This window comes from Doryrhamphus excisus, chromosome 2 (assembly GCF_030265055.1).
Source record: "Doryrhamphus excisus isolate RoL2022-K1 chromosome 2, RoL_Dexc_1.0, whole genome shotgun sequence".
Lineage (NCBI taxonomy): Eukaryota > Metazoa > Chordata > Actinopteri > Syngnathiformes > Syngnathidae > Doryrhamphus > Doryrhamphus excisus.
This window is the reverse complement of record NC_080467.1, coordinates 25,190,042-25,208,034: the sequence shown is the minus strand read 5'-3', so window position 1 is coordinate 25,208,034 and position 17,993 is coordinate 25,190,042. Positions and strand designations below refer to the sequence as shown.

General features: G+C 42.7%; 3 protein-coding genes across 6 annotated transcripts; all 3 read right to left on the bottom strand.

Annotated features, from left to right (window-relative positions):
• Positions 1-502: 502 nt before the first annotated feature.
• Positions 503-1,993, bottom strand: LOC131119090 (heterogeneous nuclear ribonucleoprotein A0-like). Its single transcript, XM_058064688.1, has one exon. It carries the CDS (start codon positions 1,913-1,915, stop codon positions 1,025-1,027), a length of 891 nt encoding a protein of 296 aa, XP_057920671.1. The 5' UTR covers positions 1,916-1,993; the 3' UTR covers positions 503-1,024.
• A 703-nt stretch (positions 1,994-2,696) lies between these two features.
• LOC131119063 (heterogeneous nuclear ribonucleoprotein A0-like) lies at positions 2,697-7,847 on the bottom strand. Of its 2 annotated transcripts, XM_058064686.1 has the most exons (3): positions 6,723-7,847; positions 5,413-5,519; positions 2,697-2,848 (listed from the first exon to the last, which is right to left on the bottom strand). In XM_058064686.1, exon 1 carries the CDS (start codon positions 7,753-7,755, stop codon positions 6,844-6,846), a length of 912 nt encoding a protein of 303 aa, XP_057920669.1. In that variant the 5' UTR covers positions 7,756-7,847; the 3' UTR covers positions 2,697-2,848; positions 5,413-5,519; positions 6,723-6,843. The 2 variants fall into 2 exon arrangements, with proteins under 2 accessions (XP_057920669.1, XP_057920670.1); XM_058064687.1 differs by lacking the exon at positions 2,697-2,848 and having other exon boundaries at positions 3,365-5,519.
• Positions 7,848-8,442: 595 nt separating this feature from the next.
• Positions 8,443-17,993, bottom strand: maea (macrophage erythroblast attacher, E3 ubiquitin ligase). Of its 3 annotated transcripts, none has more exons than XM_058064685.1 (9): positions 17,586-17,993; positions 12,962-13,144; positions 12,577-12,780; positions 12,362-12,484; positions 12,172-12,248; positions 11,987-12,095; positions 11,004-11,137; positions 10,041-10,236; positions 8,443-9,961 (listed from the first exon to the last, which is right to left on the bottom strand). In XM_058064685.1, the coding sequence occupies exons 2-9, from the start codon at positions 13,067-13,069 to the stop codon at positions 9,866-9,868; spliced, it is 1,047 nt and encodes a 348-aa protein (XP_057920668.1). In that variant the 5' UTR covers positions 13,070-13,144; positions 17,586-17,993; the 3' UTR covers positions 8,443-9,865. The 3 variants fall into 3 exon arrangements, with proteins under 3 accessions (XP_057920668.1, XP_057920666.1, XP_057920667.1); XM_058064683.1 differs by lacking the exon at positions 17,586-17,993 and adding an exon at positions 15,812-15,942; XM_058064684.1 differs by lacking the exon at positions 17,586-17,993 and adding an exon at positions 15,017-15,719.

The following is a 17,993-nucleotide window of genomic DNA, read 5'->3' as shown; positions in this document are numbered from 1 at the left end:
TCAAGTGAACAAAAATAACAAACGTAAAATTAAAACATTCCCCAAATGTGAGGCAATGTTCTTAAATGATGCAAGTAACGTAGTGGCCTTTAAAAAAATCTTCACTAAGTGCTCCCTGCTTCTTCCTTTACCCTCACCCAATTATCCCAAATAAAATGGCCGATATGGATCGATTCAGATAACCATCGATACCAGTTCAATCTATATTGGATCGATAGTAGCGAGATTAAATCTATTATTTTTTCCCATAAAACTATGTACTGGTGATATGGTTTGATACTGGGGGTTTATCATAAAGCACAAGTATTAAGTTAATGTGCACTATTGATTTGTGTAAATGTACACGTTTTGTGATCAAATTGGAAGTACAATTGAATTGGCAGTATCGAGTCGATGCTACAACTGCCAGTGTAGGCCCAGGCCGAGCAGACAATGAGCGACGCTCCTGCCCCCTGATGGCCATCAAGGTTGCATGCATACAATGAAAGACAGGATTGTTGAATTCCGAACATTAAAAACTTTAATAAAACCAAACATAGGGGTGTGCTGAACATTTGAAAAAAACAAGTTTTAATCTAAACAAAACATGTAATGAGAAAGCAAAGTGGAAAATCAGTTTCTAATTAAACAATGTGACATATCTGCAGAAAGATCTTTGTCATAGTAAAAAAAAAAAACAAATGTCGAGGTTCAGGAAATTCAAGCGATCACTTCCCTTACCCTGAGACACAAAAAAATGGACTTCACAAAGCAGTGACAAACTTGTCCAGAGCACGTACCCCCCACAACATAATTACATTGCAATAATTCACAATTCTTAGTAGTAACGTCCATAAAGAGGAATAAGAGGACAGATGGGGGTCCGGGTGAGGGTGGTCGGGATCCCGGGGACAGACTCATTCATTCGGCATGGGTGATGGGCACCTCTCCCTTTAATTCAACTCAGACAACCCATGTTGGTGTGTATTTAAGTTCACTGGAAGCTGGTTCCCCCATGGCTGCTGTATGAAAAGTGGAGGGAAATCTAATAGCCGCCTCCGTAGCCCCCCCTGCCGTAGCCGCCTCTGGTGTACGGGGCCGCGCTCCTGAAGGCGTAGTTGCCCCCCTTCATCGCACCGTAGCTGGAGTGCTGCTGTCCGTAGCCCTCCCCAAAGTCACCGTTGCTGTATCCGCCACCCATGCTATTGTCGTACTCTTCGTAACCCCCGTAGCCGCCTCCATAACCGCCGCCGCCGCCATTGTAGCCGCCGCCATAGCCTCCCCCGTAGCCGCCTCCATAGCCGCCGCCATATCCTCCTCCACCGAAGCCGCCGCCTCTACCGCCGCCGAAGCTTTGCATCCCTCTTCCGCGACCCCTTCCGCCGCCGCGGCCGGTAGTAGACATCTCCTGCTTGCTCATGGCTTTCTTGACCTCCACCTTGTTTCCGTTGATGGTGTGGAACTTGGTCAGCGCCGCCTTGGTGGCAGAGTCGGTGTCCTCGAAGAAGACAAAGCCGAAGCCACGCTTCCGGCCGGTCTGCTTGTCGGTGATTATCTCGGCCTTCTCCACGACGCCGAACTGGGAGAAGTAGTCGCTCAGGTTCTCGGACTCAATGTGGTCCTTCACGCCGCCGACGAAGATTTTCTTGACGTTGGCCGAGACGTCTGGGTTGTGTGCGTCCTCCCGAGCGACTGCTCTTTTCAGCTCCACGTTGTGTCCGTCAACGACATGTGGCTTGGACGCCATTGCTGTGTCGGCCTCCTCCGGCGTCGAGTAGGTTATGAAACCGAAGCAGCGGGAACGTCCCAGAAGCTGGTTCATGACCACCACACAGTCGCTGAGCACCCCGTACTGCTCGAAATAGCCGCGGAGACCATCGTCTGTAGTCTCCACGTTTAGGCCTCCGACAAAAAGCTTGCAAAGTTTGGACGCCATGACTGGTTTCGTGCTGAGGAAGGTGCGACAGAGCGGCCCTCTCCTTCTTCAATGAACAACGCACAGGGCGGGCCGTTTGATTCGCTGCCTTTCATACGACGTTGTGAACGCTGATTGGTCAGCTTGAACAAAAACCAACGCCTCCGATGGGCAGCCCAACCAATAGCGTTCATGCTACTCCGTTTAACGTTGAAAATCCTAAAATGAAACGCACGCGTGGAGGGAAATGGGTAGCGACTGAACGTTCCGTCGGGACAAAGATGGAGGGAAAATGTGTAAATACTGAACGTTTCGTCGGGAAAAAAATAACGTTTTATACGTTTAAGACGCCGTGCAGCACTAGTTTTTCAGTCAATTCCGACAGAGCCTTTCTAATACTGCAGGCGATCATTGCGCATCAGTGTCACTTACCTAAATAATCCATACATTGTACTCATTAAAAAATAGAAATCCATGCGTTGGCCTATCTGAGCTCGCCATTACCTTTCATACCTTAAAAGCCTTTCACTTTACATCACATACGCTGCAACAAAGCTACGCAGTTGTTTAAAACTGCTTATTAACCTTCATATATTTTATGCTAAATCAGCAGTTGATTTTTTCCAAGCACGAAAGTCTGGTGGACATTGTAGTATAAAGCTAATTCTTACACCAAAAATGATTTTAAAAAATCACTTATACTCATCTTTTCCCTATTGCAACACGGTATTTCAACATGTACATCAATAAAGTCTTCAACTCATCAATTTATTCATGTATCGCATATTAACAGCTGTTAATATGAAAATATAGCCACCGGCTATACAACCCTGTGTAAAAAATCAACATAAGAATATTGCATTGAGAAATATTTATTTGACTTAACCAAAAAAAACTGGACCATTTATAAATAGGATGTGTTAGGATGGTCAGATCTCCATGAGCACTGGAAACCTATAAAAACATCAGAAAAACAAAGTATAAAAAAGGAGCACCACTTTACCTGGACACAAATACTAAAACATGCTGAGATCTGTGAAATCAGTGCGCTCATTTTCAGAAAATCCTAACTTGGAAAAAAATCCATCCATCCATTTTCTGTACCGCTTAACCTCACGGGGGTTGCGGGCATGCTGGAGCCTAACCCAGCTGTGTTCGGGCGAGAGGCGGGGTACACCCTGGACTGGTGGCCAGCCAATCACAGGGCACATATAGACAAACAACCATTCACACTCACATTCATACCTATGGACAATTTGGAGTCGCCAATTAACCTAGCATGTTTTTGGAATGTGGGAGGAAACCGGAGTACCCAGAGAAAACCCACGAATGCACAGGGAGAACATACAAACTCCACAGAGCAGGGAATCAAACCTGGGCCTCCTAGCTGTGTGGCAGGCACACAAACCATTCTCCACCATGCAGCCTCAGAGAAAATATTTAATAAAATCTTAAATGAGCCATGAAGTATTTCCCAGGCATTAGTTTATTTGTGGCAGTCCACGTGAATATATGCTCTCATTAACATACAATGGGACTTGAACGGCGCTTGCGGTCCATAGAGTAGAGGGCATCCTAACTTGCTTAACGCACCTGGTTTGTCAGAGAATAAGAACATATTGCAGGAGGGATCAGTGTTTACTTAGAGATCTGGTAGCTACATTTAGCGAATATTCAGACCCCTCTACATTTTACTTAAAATGTGACTAATTATGGGCGGCACGGCGGTCTGGTGGTTAGTGCGCAGACCTCACAGCTAGGAGACCAGGGTTCGGTCCCCGCCCTCGGCCATCTCTGTGTGGAGTTTGCATGTTCTCCCCGTGCATGCGTGGGTTTTCTCCGGGTACTCCGGTTTCCTCCCACATTCCAAAAACATGCTAGGTTAATTGGCCACTCCAAATTGTCCATAGGTATGAATGTGAGTGTGAATGGTTGTTTGTCTATATGTGCCCTGTGATTGGCTGGCCACCAGTCCAGGGTGTACCCCGCCTCTCGCCCGAAGACAGCTGGGATAGGCTCCAGCACCCCCGCGACCCTCGTGAGGAAAAAGCGGTAGAAAATGAATGAATGCGACTAATTATAAATGTAGCAACTTTTTTTCTGGCCTGATGGCTCCCAAGACTGCCATGAAAATGTTTCCATAATGCCTCATATTAACTCTCTAACAAGATCTCAGTGTATAGACTGGTCATATATCTCATTTCGCTTCATATCTACATACCATATTGTATATAACTCTGGGAAAAACTGTAGATTTTGTTAATACTTGGGTTGTTTATTTTTCTATATTGTGTATTTTGTACTGCTTAACAGACTCTGTACTCTTGATGCTGTGCAATACAAATTTCCCCACTGAGGGACGAATAGAGGCATATCTTAAAAATAAAATACAAATTCTTCAAATAAACAGCCGGTACCGGTATGTCAGGACTACTATAGATCGAAATCCATCCGGTTAGCCTATTTTTGGATTATGTCCAATTAAGTTTACGTCTGTCTGAATCTTGCTGCCTCACAGTTGTCAACAGTCTAGGTAAAAGTGCACTTCCAGTTTTATTTCTGCATGCAAACTAATTATGGAAGTGTTTTGATATTTTTTGGTGCCGCACAGTGAATGGGTGGTTAGGATGTAGGCCACACAGATCATCAGGAAAACCTGGGTTCTATTCGCCGCTTGAGCGTCTGTCATGTTTACGCCGGGTACTCCAGTCCAAAAATATACGTTAGCATGTGTCCTGCAATTGGCCTGTGACCAGTCCAGAGTGTGCCCTGCCTCTTGCGTGAAGACAGCTGAGAGAGGCTCCAGCACACCCACGATCCTAGCAAGGATAAGCAGCATAGAAAATTGATGGATGGATATTTTGGGGTGTCTGAATGTGCTTTATTTCTTGCGGGAAAACAAAATCAGGAGTGTTTCAGTTAGAGTCGGACCATCTGGGACAGACTGACACTAAATATTTTTGGTAGGTTTCTACTTATTTGAGCTACTAAGACATGAGCTGAGACACCCAAAACAAAAACCATTTACAGGTATGTTGGGAGTAATTTTTCAGCGTTTGCTATTTGTACTTGATGCCATTTCTATTATGATTTAAATTGTGCAGCAAAAATAAAGGCATTTTTTTGTTTTTCATCCTATAATGAAAATATTGTCAGATACCCTGAGATTCCAGCCTTGCTAGCGACTAAAAAGCCTGAGAAAAATCCCTTTGTATTGTAAACGTATTTGTTTTGCTATTCATGTTTGACGCACTTTGTCTCCCACAACAATCAAAAAATCATATGCACTTTCATCGTGGCCAGTTAAGCAAATCCATAACGTCTTCTAGAGCCTACTCCCAAAGCCCCAAGTAGATTGCAGTCCTGTGGGAAACATAATATATTTGATACAAAATCTCTTTTGTTGGCACTGGGGTCTGCATGCACGTTCACTCTCAACCAAGCATCACCAGTAGGGAACAAGATGACCCCCATCTAGAAGCCAACGGGGGCAGGTCCTTAGTGAAATGGGACTTCACCTGAGGGGAGAAGACAACCACCTTCTGGGTCCTCCCCTGTGGATGTGCACCCGCACACCCACATCACCATCAGGGTGCCGCTCTCCTGACCAGGTTACCATAGCAACCTGGAGGAAATGGAAGACAAGACATGTGAGATTGTGCACAAATCAAAATTTCCAACATGGAGACTCAAACACCACCACTTGTTCCAATAATTAATTTTAAATGGTGGAACATTTGGATCCCCTCCACCAAAGTCATTAAGACCCAAATTTAAGAGCCACCCCCTCCCCCAATTGTTTTTTACATAAATAAAAATTAGCTAGGATTAATGTAGTAAGATAAGATAAGTCTATACATTGTTGACCAACACAGAGTAAAGACAGGTTGATTTACATACCTAGTTGGCTGGATGTGGATATCCTAAAGTGATATTTCAGACTCCTATCACAATCGACCCCAGGTAATCAACAGGGTCCTGATGTAGCCTACAAACAAACTGCTACGGCTATTTTGGCTGGGGTAGCCTACTGGAATACGAGTAAGAACACCTAAATGTAGGAATAATCAAAAAGGAATAAGCAAAGATAAAACGTGTCCACAAAAGAGGGTTCACATGTGCTAGAGAAAGATGATTAAAGAAATCACAGTTGTATAATGAAAAAAGTCAAACCCTAGAAGCCTACATGCATTGGCTGTGGGCAGACGTCTGTAACCTTTTCACCCACCTGACTTTAAGGCAATAAACTTTGGGAAAGAAGCCTCGTAACTACAAGCTGACCTGTGGATAAACTTGAGGAATAAGTAAGTAAAACTAAGCTATGTGGTGTAAGGTTTTATTTAAAAAAAACATACACAAGTGTCTTGAAACAGTAATAAGGTTTTCATGAACAAGGAAGTACATAGCATACATATGCATATCGCTACAAATTAAGGGTAATAACATGTTGAAACTGGAGCTGTAACTAAAGCTAAGTGTGATTTGGGAACACATGATGAAAGAACTTGTGTTGCCTCCATCTTTGGGGATGAATAATGAAATAAGCCGCCCTTTGACAAAACCACACAAAATAAATCACCTGCTTATATTCAAAAACACAAACTTCATTCAGGAGAAAAACAAACATGTATCTAATAAGCTTAAAATGTAATTAAAATAATCATACCAAAACAACCCTTCAACAATAGGTGAACGCAAATAAAAAAATCTATTTAAACGTAGACTACACGCTGTAGGGGAAATGGTACATAAATTTATTTTATGGTAAGTGTCCTAGTTGCTTGTGTTTAACTTTAGGCAGGTTTCTTTCGGGAAGTGACCTTCCTACCTGTTCGGGGCTTTGAGGTCTTCATTATGTTTACGGGGTCCGCCATGACAAACGACACCCCTTAGTGATTAACTTTTGACGTCCAAATCCTGGCTGGAGGGAATCGATACGGGGGGGTGATCTAGTAGCCGCAGTAGCCGCCGCCTCTCGGGTAGCCGCCGCCGCCGCCACCTCCCCGGGTGTAGGGGGCAGGGTTCCTCTGACCTCCGAAGGGTCCTCCTTTCATGGGACCGTAGCCAGAGGCGTGTTGGCCATAGGAGCCGAAGTCGTTGTAGCCGTTTCCGCCACCATAGCCGCTTCCTTGGTCTCCGTAGCCACCACCATAATGTCCTCCATAGCCACCATACCCTCCTCCTCCTCCGCCGCCGCCATTGTAGCCTCCGCCATTTCCGTAGTTGTAGTTTCCGCCATAGTCTCTGCCACTGAAGCCATTTTGACTTCCCCTCATGCCGCGGCCCGGCCTTCCTCGAGGCGCCATGCCGGATCTATTTGCCGCCTGCATCTCTTGCTTGGTGAGGGCTTTCTTCACCTCCACCTTATGTCCATTAATGGTGTGGAACTTCACTACCACAGCCTTGTCGGCAGCGTCGTGGTCGGTGAAGTAAACAAAGCCGAAGCCTCTCTTCTTACCGGTATCTTTCTCAGAGATGACTTCAGACTTTTCGATTTGACCATATTGTGAGAAATATTCGGTCAGGTGATCCTCTTCGATGTCGTCTTTCAGGCCACCGACAAATATTTTCTTCACCTTAGCGAGGGCCTCAGGCTTGTTGGCGTCTTCTCGCGACATGGCCCGCTTCACCTCAACCGAGTTGCCGTCGACGTTGTGCGGCCTAGCGTCCATGGCTGCGTCTGCCTCCTCCGGCGTCGAGTAGGTGACGAAGCCGAAGCAGCGAGACCTCTGCAGCTGCTTGTTCACCACCACAACGCAGTCGGTCAGAACCCCGTACTGCTCGAAGTGCTTACGCAGGCCATCGTCGTCTGTGTCCACGTTGAGGCCTCCGACGAAGAGTTTACAAAGCTGGTCAGACATCTTTGAGAAGCGATGAGATTGCAATGACTAGGCAAGAGCAACCATAGAATCCCAAAATGGTGGACGAGCCAGTAACGCAGTTAGATTTATATGGCACGCGCGTGACGTCAGACTAGCTTCATTGTCCAGAATGCCTTTTCCGGTGCTGTTAATTTAAAGAGACAGCGTGTTTAAAAAAAAAAAAAATTATAAAGCGTGCCTTTATGACGAATTAACACAAAACGACATAAAAATGCTATCAATTTTCTAAAAGTCTTGTTTGGGATACACCCGGGAGAATGTTTTTAACTTTTAGGGATTAACTGACATTAATTGTTTAACAGTAGACAGTAGTTGTTTTTGCTAGTTTTTCAGTCTAGTGTGCCTGCCTCAAATATTATTATCGTTTTAAGTTTATTTTAAATATTTAAGTAACCAATACTAAAATGAAAACCCAAAGGACACATATCACTTAGCAGAATAAAAGCTGTATTATAAAAGTTAAATTGACTTTTTGCTGAACAGGATTTCTTCAGTTATTTGCATCTCTATGGTGGATGTCACAAATATACCCTCCCCAAATGGAGCCTTAGTTTCAGGTGAGAAATCTGGCACATTTAAATTTCTATGTGAAGGGAGTAAAGCCGGGGGTGTATGAATCACACCCTCAGCCATCAAGAGTGGATAAAAGGAAACAAGACACACATAAGCAAAATTCAAAAGTCTGGTAAAATCTTTATGAGGCATATTGACCATGAAACAATCTTCCTATAGTCTAAGAACAGAAACACACTAGACGGTCCAAACGCATTCAATGACAGCAACATTTGATTTGTCAATGAACACAAATTCATGGATAAGCTTCATCTTCCTCAGTCTCACTGGCTTTGTATGGGGATTTAAGAGTGTGACTATTCATACTTTGATCATTTGTGCATTAATTCACACTCAAATTCCTCTGATCACCTCAATCGTTTATTCAATTTATTTTTTAACAAGGGCAAAAAAATAAATCAACAGTTATTTTATTCAAAAACAGCATCAAATTAAAATGTTTATTGAAATAATTAGAATGGCACACACACCACATGGACAAAAGTATTGGGACCTATCTTGGAATTGTGATAAATCAGCCCCTCAAGGTTAATTCTTCAGGAATTTTGTGGGAACACTTTGAGGAAGGGTCTTTTCTGCTCCCACTGCCCAAAGCAACATCCATACACGCATGCTTTGATGGGTTTGGTGTGGAAGAACAAGAGCCACAGTGACCTCACATGACACACTTCCAAAATATTGTTCAAGTCTTCCTGGAAGAATGGAAACTGCTCTTCACTTTGGTGTCCTAGTACCTTAGTCTGTGTGGTGTAATTCCCATGAAAAGTGCAATAAATAAGCAAATTTTCACATGGATGTGACAATGAAACCTTATTAAGCCAGGCAAAGGAAGACCACCGGTTCAAATTCATCAAGGACAACCATCATGAGAAGACTGACGAGAGATTATTAACATGACGTTCATGAGCAAGTTAGTAAGAAACAAGGAGTTAAACCACCACCGGTTCATAGCAGAGAAAAGACTTGTTCAGTCTGCTGTTCAGGAGGTTGGCCTCTGTAGTCTTTTCCCTCCCCCACAAAGCCTGCCTCCTATTTACATTTCAAAAGCCAGCCTGTTGCAGTCCTGATGATGGGGGGATGAAAGGCAAACGACACAGGCATGTGGATCTCCATCCAGCCACAGAGGAGTTGCGTCTCACACGCACAAACACACGCACGCACACACACAGTTGCTACCAAATGAGCTGTCCTCTCAGCGAGGAGTTAGTCTTGTTGAGCTCAGAGAGTGTATTCATCGGCTGTACTGAATTTGAACATCTACTTCCAGGAGTCTAGCGTTGAGTTGGTAAAGGCCTGTGAAAAGATGACCGTCTGGCCTCGTCCGATCTTGCGAGGGAAGCACCCAGTGACTCAGAGAAATAAAATGGCCCAATGAGTTCATCATGTCTTGGTGAAGGACACAAGAATGGGGGGTCTCCTGGTGTATTTGTGTGGTAGAGGCGAAAATTAGTGGATCACATCAGCTGAGCGACGACGGGCCTTTTTGCATCCTAATGGTGTTGCATCGCCGACATCATCACATGATGTAGACCTTCTCCGCCTGTGAGAAGTTGAAGACTTCTTTGGTTCTGGGACAAACCACCTTGTCATCTTGGCGGATGGACAGCAGCGACTGGTAGAGGAATAAAAAAAAAAACCAAAGTATTTAAAAGGACATCCGGAAAACGGCGTGTTGTCTGCGCTGCACTCACATTGTAGCCGTACACATAACCATTGGGCAGCATCATGGGGGGGTTGTTCTCGTTCATGACCTCTCCAGAGATCTTACACACTAGCCTGGAGTTGGCGCAGTGAGCCATGGGTAGAGGCTGGGCCAGCTTGTTTAGGGATTTACTGCACACGGGGCAGTCGGGGTTCTTGGAGGTACCGTCCTCTTTGTAGCACTGACTGAATGCATCATGGAGGTTAAGGGGTGGGGGGTCACTTATTTTGGTATCCATCACAACTTCTGACAAAAGAAACGCATACAAAACTGCCTGCTTACCAAATTTCATCAGATTGCACTTGTAAAACTGAAGACTGTCATGATAATCAATACATCACTTAACCGACAAAACGGTTTCTATGGATACTCATTCCACATTCCAAAAACATGCTAGGTTAATTGTCAACTCCAAATTGTCCATAGGTATGAATGTGAGTGTGAATGGTTGTTTGTCTATATGTGCCCTGTGATTGGCTGGCCACCAGTCCAGGATGTACCTCACCTTTCGCCCAGAGACACCTGGGATAATTGATGGATAGATGATTATTATGATTATATGTGTGTGTGTGTGTGTGTGTGTCGAGTATGGAGGGTGGGAAGGAGGGGCTTTCTTTTGTTTCTTTGTTTTTTCCTTTTAATTGTGGTAATTGTTTTAATTCTGTAAAGCGCTTTGTGTTGCATGTCTTTGCAGGAAAAGTGCTATACAAATAAAGTTGATTTGATTTGATTAATATATATGTAATTTAATGACTGAGAAATTAAATTACATTGAGTTTCCAATTTTTATAATTAATTTTTGATGACCCTTATTATACCATATATTATCATTACATTAATTTAAAAAATGTCTCAAAATAATGTTGACAATATTATTAATCAACAATAATTTGTAGAGCAATTGTAGTCCTAGAAGATGCCCCAACAACGATTTGGTAGTATGGAAGGATACGGCGTCTTGATGGCAGACAGGCCGGCCTGCAGCGTGATGGTGAAGACAGAGTTGTTCCCCAGCTGGTGCAGTCTGTAGTTGTCATATCGGAACTGTTGGATCAGCATCTTCCAGCGTGCCGGATCCAAAAGATCCTTTTGGGACAGTAAGGGGAACGAAAGACGAGATTCAGCAACCACTGGGAGTGACACGTTAATCAGTGTACTTTGCATTTGGAAGGAATTGTTTTACCAAAGGTCATGTGACTCCTTGTCAACCTACAGTATTTCACAAAAAGTGAGGTATTTTTTTGCAAATTTCTGCAAAATATTCAATCTTTATGTAGAGCAAAAATTATTTATTTTGCATTCTCAAGAGTTAAAATACAATGCTGAACTTCCAGCAACCAGTATGAAAGTAACACACCAGATCTCCATTCACACTAAAGCCCTTGTAACACCATTTGTGTTGCAATCAATCAATTTACATGACCACAGGATGGAAAATTTTGGCCCAAATTTGTACACGTGTACTCACGTATGTTGCCATTGGTTTAGACATTGTATTGACAGTGTATTGAGTTATTTTGAGGGGACAGCAAATTTAAATTAAAGCTGTACACTTGACTTGTTTATTTATTGTTGTCCCATGAAAAGATATAATAAAATATTTGCATAAATATGAGGTGTGTACTCACTTTAATGACATTCTGTACTGTTATTAAAGCAGTGTACTAGTCAGACTAATGGAGGTTTCACCTAGGTTAACAGTTTTGAGGTGGTGGGCGTCGGCACAGCATAGCCACCTCTAATGCACTCGGGGGTTGGGCTGAAAATAATTGCCAATCGCCAAAAAAAGGGGGGTGGGGGGCACTGCAAAAAAATAAAAAAACGTTTGGGAACCACTGTATTATTGTTAAACGATGTACTTAATTTCCAGACTCCCAATGAAACGCCCACATGATTACGTCATTTTATTGTCCCATTGAGTGACAGCTGTGTTACCTTGTATGGAGAGATGTGTGTATCTGAGGGGAAGGCCAGCATGCCCATCACCTGCCGAACTTCATCCAGCTGCCCACCTTCTGCTTGGCTGAAGTGTTTCCTTGCATGTCTGACGCACACAAGCACACCCAATTAGTATGAGGTGATGCGGATATTAAAGTGGTATTTGTAAACGCTCACGGTACCTGACGGCATCCATTCGTTTGTTTTGCCGGATCAGCTCAATGAACTCCTGAATCCTCAGACTGAACTCTAGACAGCTCTGTGGAAAAGACAAAGCAAAAGTTAGCGACAGTGTAAATGCTCACAGCAGACGACGACGACGACTAACGTGAGAACATTTTATTCCCGCTACAATATTATTATGACAGACACCTTCATCTTGCGAAGGCGGGATTTGTTATCATGGCACCAGGCTAAGCAGGTGGCTGTCTCCTGCCTCTCCAGGGATTCCTCCACTTCCTTTGCTGTGAGGAACATCTCAATGTTGACAAGATCCTGAAAAAGGAGGGTATATATATATATTCAACAGCCCGTGAAGTCACTGTGTGCTTCTCAGAACGACAGCGAAGGAGCCAAGCGGGAGTCACCTCGATGCCGCTCTGTCTGGCCAGCTTGACGGCAGTGTTGTAGTAGCCGCAGCGAAGCAGATGCTCCACCATCATGCGGTCCATGCGCTTCTTCTTCCACAAGTTGACGGAGGCTGGCTGGTCGCTGCTGTGCTCCTTCAGGTGCTCGATGCGCCGCTTGCACAGCTTGGCGCTTTCATCCTCCGCTTGGATGGACTCAGCAGCCTGTGGGACCCATTAAAAAAAAAAAACCAAACGTATATTAAAATGACTGCAAAACGATGTGAGTGGGTGGGGACATAGCGTCCCTGATGGCATTATTTTATTTAGCAATAATAACAGTGTTAATAATTGTATCAACCAGGCAGGTTTTTTTATAGTCAGGTATACTTAGTGTGTGCTTTACCTTTCTTTTCAGGGCGCTGAGTTTCTCCACCACTCCGTCCAGCAGGGACACCACGGAGTCGACCACAGGGAAGCTGCTGAGCGTCTTCTCCAGCTCGGCGACCACCATGGTGACGTGACTCGTCTCCCTGTCGATGTTCTTCTGGGCCGCTCGGAAGCGTTTGTTCAAAGTCTCGTAGGGCACCTGCAAGACAACGACCAGAAGAGGGGCGTTCAAGGTTTATTGTGGGAAACCGCAATGATACATATAAACTATTGTTAAGTATTAATCTAAAAATGCATTGACAATTGAATCCAATGTATCACCGGCTATTTCACACATTTGGTTGTTTGGCAACACAAACAAAATGAAGATTATGTGTTCTTTCTTGAATGCTCTGGTTTTGTCCGTGAACATTTTCTTGAGGAACTAAATCAGATTTGCAAAATATGTCAAACTCAATAGTCTGTGAATAATGACAATAAGGGCAACTGGAGGTACATATTTACGAGTTAGTACCGTATATGGACGAGTCAGTCAGTGATGGTGTTCATGTAAAATGCTCATTAAGGACACCATTTTCTCTATGATGGCTTCAGGAACTTAAGACCCAAGGTGTGAAATCAGGGCCAGCACAGCGTACACCATCAGAAGCCCTACAACTTAAATTCTGGAATTTGTTCTAATTACGTGTATATGTATTTAATTTCTAAAATTTTATCCAGTATTTAATTTCTAAAATTTTATCCAATCAGATTTCAGCTTCTACGTGTTGCCACGTCAATGTAATCTATCCAGGGCCATCAGAATCTGTAGCGCTGGCCCATGTCACTAAAACACAATTAGTAACGGGGCTGTTACTTTAAAAGGCACACATTAACGTTATTTAATTGGTTGGTTTACCATGCGCCTGAATGCATCATTACATGAACAGTGCAGAGCTTAATTAATCCACACTGTGTTGTGTATCGATCTGTGTGCCTTTTATGAACAAATAAGTGAGTTTCATATTTTATATATAAAAGGTTTGTTCAAGACTTCCACTAGATTTCTTCCAAATTTTATTTCTTTTTTTTGCCATGTTATGTTCTGAGATAAATATTGATTTTGAAATGCCCCATATAATGTCATATTGTAGAGGTTGGAGTTGTTCAAAGATGATGTGTTGAAAGGGAAAACGCATTCATACATAAATCATTTAATTATTAGTCATATTTTCTGGCTCCGGGCTGAGATGCCCAGTCCCATAGCTAAGGATTGGTTAAAACCAGATCAGACTAATAGACTAACAAACAGTTAACAGCGCGTTTACTGATTATTGGGACCACCTCCACAGCAGGCTTATGAGGTAAAGTAACTCCGGTTCACTTTAGAGATGGCTCGGACCTTACTAGGCCTTGGCTGGTGGGCTGATCATTCTCTCCAGCTCTAGCATTCCAGTTGCTTGTATCTTCTCCTTCTAATATTCAATTGTAAACCTTACTTGAGGCACTATCTGGGTGAACTTCGCTCGGCTAAAAAAAACAGTCAGGTCTGAAGCTTATTAGAAATTTCAAACAACATTTAAAAAAATGATTCATTGATATGGTTGGAGATCAAAAAAAGACAAAAGAGGGTGAATGATAAAAGCCTTCAACCAAATGTAGTGGAAAAAAATTCACATAAATCAAATCAACATATTAGACCAAGGTGAGGTTAACCTCTATAAGTCCCATAATGGCCAAATTAATGGAATTAGACTGTATTTCAATGTCTTACATGTACTGTATGTTCATCAGCTTGTTGTGTTACCACACACAGCTGACAAAAATAAATCCTATTTTAAAATGGACCTGAAACAGTATTTGTTGCAATGCAGACAAGCAGTTGTGACATCATTCCTGCACACATGCAATCTGCAGATGTGGGCACCCCCCCACCACCCCCATTTGGTGCCACTTCTAACCACGCAGACTTAAAATGGATCCCATCATCATCATCATTCCCTGACTGCAGCATGCTAAGCCAAGACACCTCAAAACACACACACACCCCAAAAGCTGACTTTAAACATGTGAGCTTTGTATTGCTACTCACGACGAGAAGCTCCAGACGAGGCAAAGGGGGGCTGAGAGTGGGAGAGATCCAGGCTGGTTCGTCTTTCAGCGGCGGTGTCGCAGCTCGTTATTATGGGTGAAGGCGGCGAGAGAGAGCGGGGCTGCACTCATTTTCTCTCGCTGGCCATTTTGTGGTGAACATTTGCTCCGCTGTGTGGCACAGTGAGGACGGGTTCTAACCCCCCCAAAAAATATCTCCCGTTCAGCCGCTAGGAATCAGTATGCATGAATGCTAAGCTAAGCTAACTAAAGCACGTCTTGCATGTCACTTTGCTGACGTCGCTGAGGAGATGGTCGACCAGTGTTCTGGTTCGTGTTCCATTTGGATCATGCTTGCAGCTGACAGTCAAAAAGATAACACAGTGACGCCAAAAAGCCAAACAACGCAGCTACGGACCGTCGTCAAATCCAGCAACAATACCACAGTGTGCCATGTTAAGATTGACATGTCATTTCAAAAAACACAATTTAATAACTAAGTAGCCGCGAATTCATCAAAACGAAACAGCCAGCATAAATAATCTGAACGCGGCCATTAAGGCTTGTAAACCAGCAAAGGATGTCCAGCTAGACTACAACATGTGTCCTCATGATGGGAGCAAGACAAGCATTTAATGGACGTGGTTGGCTAAGCTAGGTCGGCTAGCTTTAGCATCCGCTGTCAAGATCGTGACCAAATTACTGACAATCACACTTTCTGCCAGCAACGTCGCGGGTTTGGCCGACGCCACAGGCGATAAGCGGCCACTTCGTCGGAGTTGCGGTCGGTGTTTACCTTCAGGGTGGGGTATTCTTGGACTTTGAGAGCCATGGATAGTTGAGATGCTGTCTCCTGCACCGCCATCTTGGTTTGGTGGGTTTTTAAGGAGTTGTTTGTGTTTTTTTTTCTATCATGTCAGCGTGGCCTCACTGCTCACTACCGACATCTGCTGGTATGGTGTCAGCATCGACCAAAAATGGGGGACACATGCTGGGAACATGTTGATTTATTTATTCTTCATTTATTTTAAAAACATATTTTTTTATCAGTTAAATAAATAAACACATTTCAACATATATTTAGAAAATAAGTTATTCTATTTATGTAGTGAAGTTTTTGGATTTTTCTGTTAGTTTTATTGTCAAAAATTTACTTTAGCTATGTTAGTTACAGTTTGAGTTGAGGTAGCTGGGCTCTTCTTGTCTGTTAATAATAATAATAATAATAAATTTAATTTATAACGCACTTTACATCAAATAAATTATCACAAAGTGCAACATACATTTGTGTAAAGACATTTCACATCATTAGTTGTCACTCTTCTGATGTAACGAGACAATATTTGGGGGAGATAGGCATAACAGTCCTTCAACAACTCTATTATGATCACCCCCAGCAGTAAGTAAAAAGTATTAGTATCTGTACTGGAAATATTCTTCGGAGAAGTTAGCCAGCTCCGTAGTACTACATATACAAAGTTACCCTGGGAAAGAAGAAATCCCCCTTTGTAGTACAGGACTCAGTAACAAAAGCAAAGATTAAATTCTTATAAAACAGCCCTGTGCTCACATTTAAAACATCCCAATAATTGTTAAAAAAAAAGAAAAGAAAATCTAATACAGGGGTCTCAAACACGCGGCCCGCGGACACTAGTTTGAGGCCCCCGCCTTGATATGAAAGTTTAATGTTAGTGCGGCCCGCGCAAGTTTGATATGGATGCTGTATGGTATCATGTACCCAGAAAAAATGATTACGTTTGATTAATGTTCATGTTAAAGGTTAAATAACTGTTAATAGTTATCCTCCCTATCCGTGTGGAAGTGGTAAGTTTTTGGCTATTTAAGTTTAAAGGAAATAACTTGAAGGCTACCGTTTAGGTCGCTAGCTCTCTAGTTTGCGAGTTAGCATGTGTCTCAAGACCCTGCAGTTGCGCAATATGTTGTAAATAAAAAGAGTATAAATGTGACTATAGTCGTGTTTTGTCATGTCTACAGGGCTCTAATAATGCTTTGTTCATTTTAATTTGAAAAAAAATAATTTGTCTACCCACCAACTGTATGTGGTTTCTTAAGTTTTTATTATTTGCCGTTTTATTATTATTATTATATGTATTTATTTATTACTGATTGATTGATTTTCTTTATTCTTGATTTGTTTATTTATTTTTCATCTTATTTTGTGTAGAAAAATAAAAAGTAAGATATTTGAGAACAGTGGAAGGTTTTATCAGAGCTTTTCTTGTAGAAAATTGGAACCAACGCAAAGTTTTTTAAATTTTTTTGTTTTTAATTTTTTATTTTTTTTGAAAACCTCACCCAGACCTCACCCAAACGTCTCACCCAGACCCGAGCTCCAGTGGCCCCCAAGTAAATTGAGGCCTGGTCTAATACCTTGTTTAATTTCTGAATCTGCAAAATTGTAGATTATTGTCTTATTGAACAACATAAAAAGGAATTAAATTCATAAAACATTTGAGTAATGTCATCATTTAAACATCTCACTGAGAGCCCAAGCAGGATTCAGCAGTCAAGAAACCAGCCTACCATGCTGTACTTGCAGCTACGCCCACCTCTTTATTTTCCTGTTTCCATTGGCTGCTATCCAGCGTGGCACTGCGCTGATTGGCCGACACGCAAGGGTCTTAATGCCGCCCATCTCTGGAACAAAGTGGAAACAACACAGAGGGAGAGGAAGGTGATGCAAGGTTTGTGATGTATTATTTGGCCGGCGTACTTCCCGAGTTTTACTTGTGTGTATTTTGTGTGTATAATTGATAGCGGTGACAGTGTTTAAAGCTCAGCTTTGTATTGTGTTATGTTAACTATGTGTCAGTGTTGTGTTGAGTGTGTAGAGCTGAATGGTTATTATAGTTTGCCAAGTTGGAAGTGAGAATGTGAATCTTTGATGATGCATTCTGCCCTCAATCTTACATATTGAACAAGCTGCTTGTCAGCCCTCAAGCACAGCTTGAAGACCT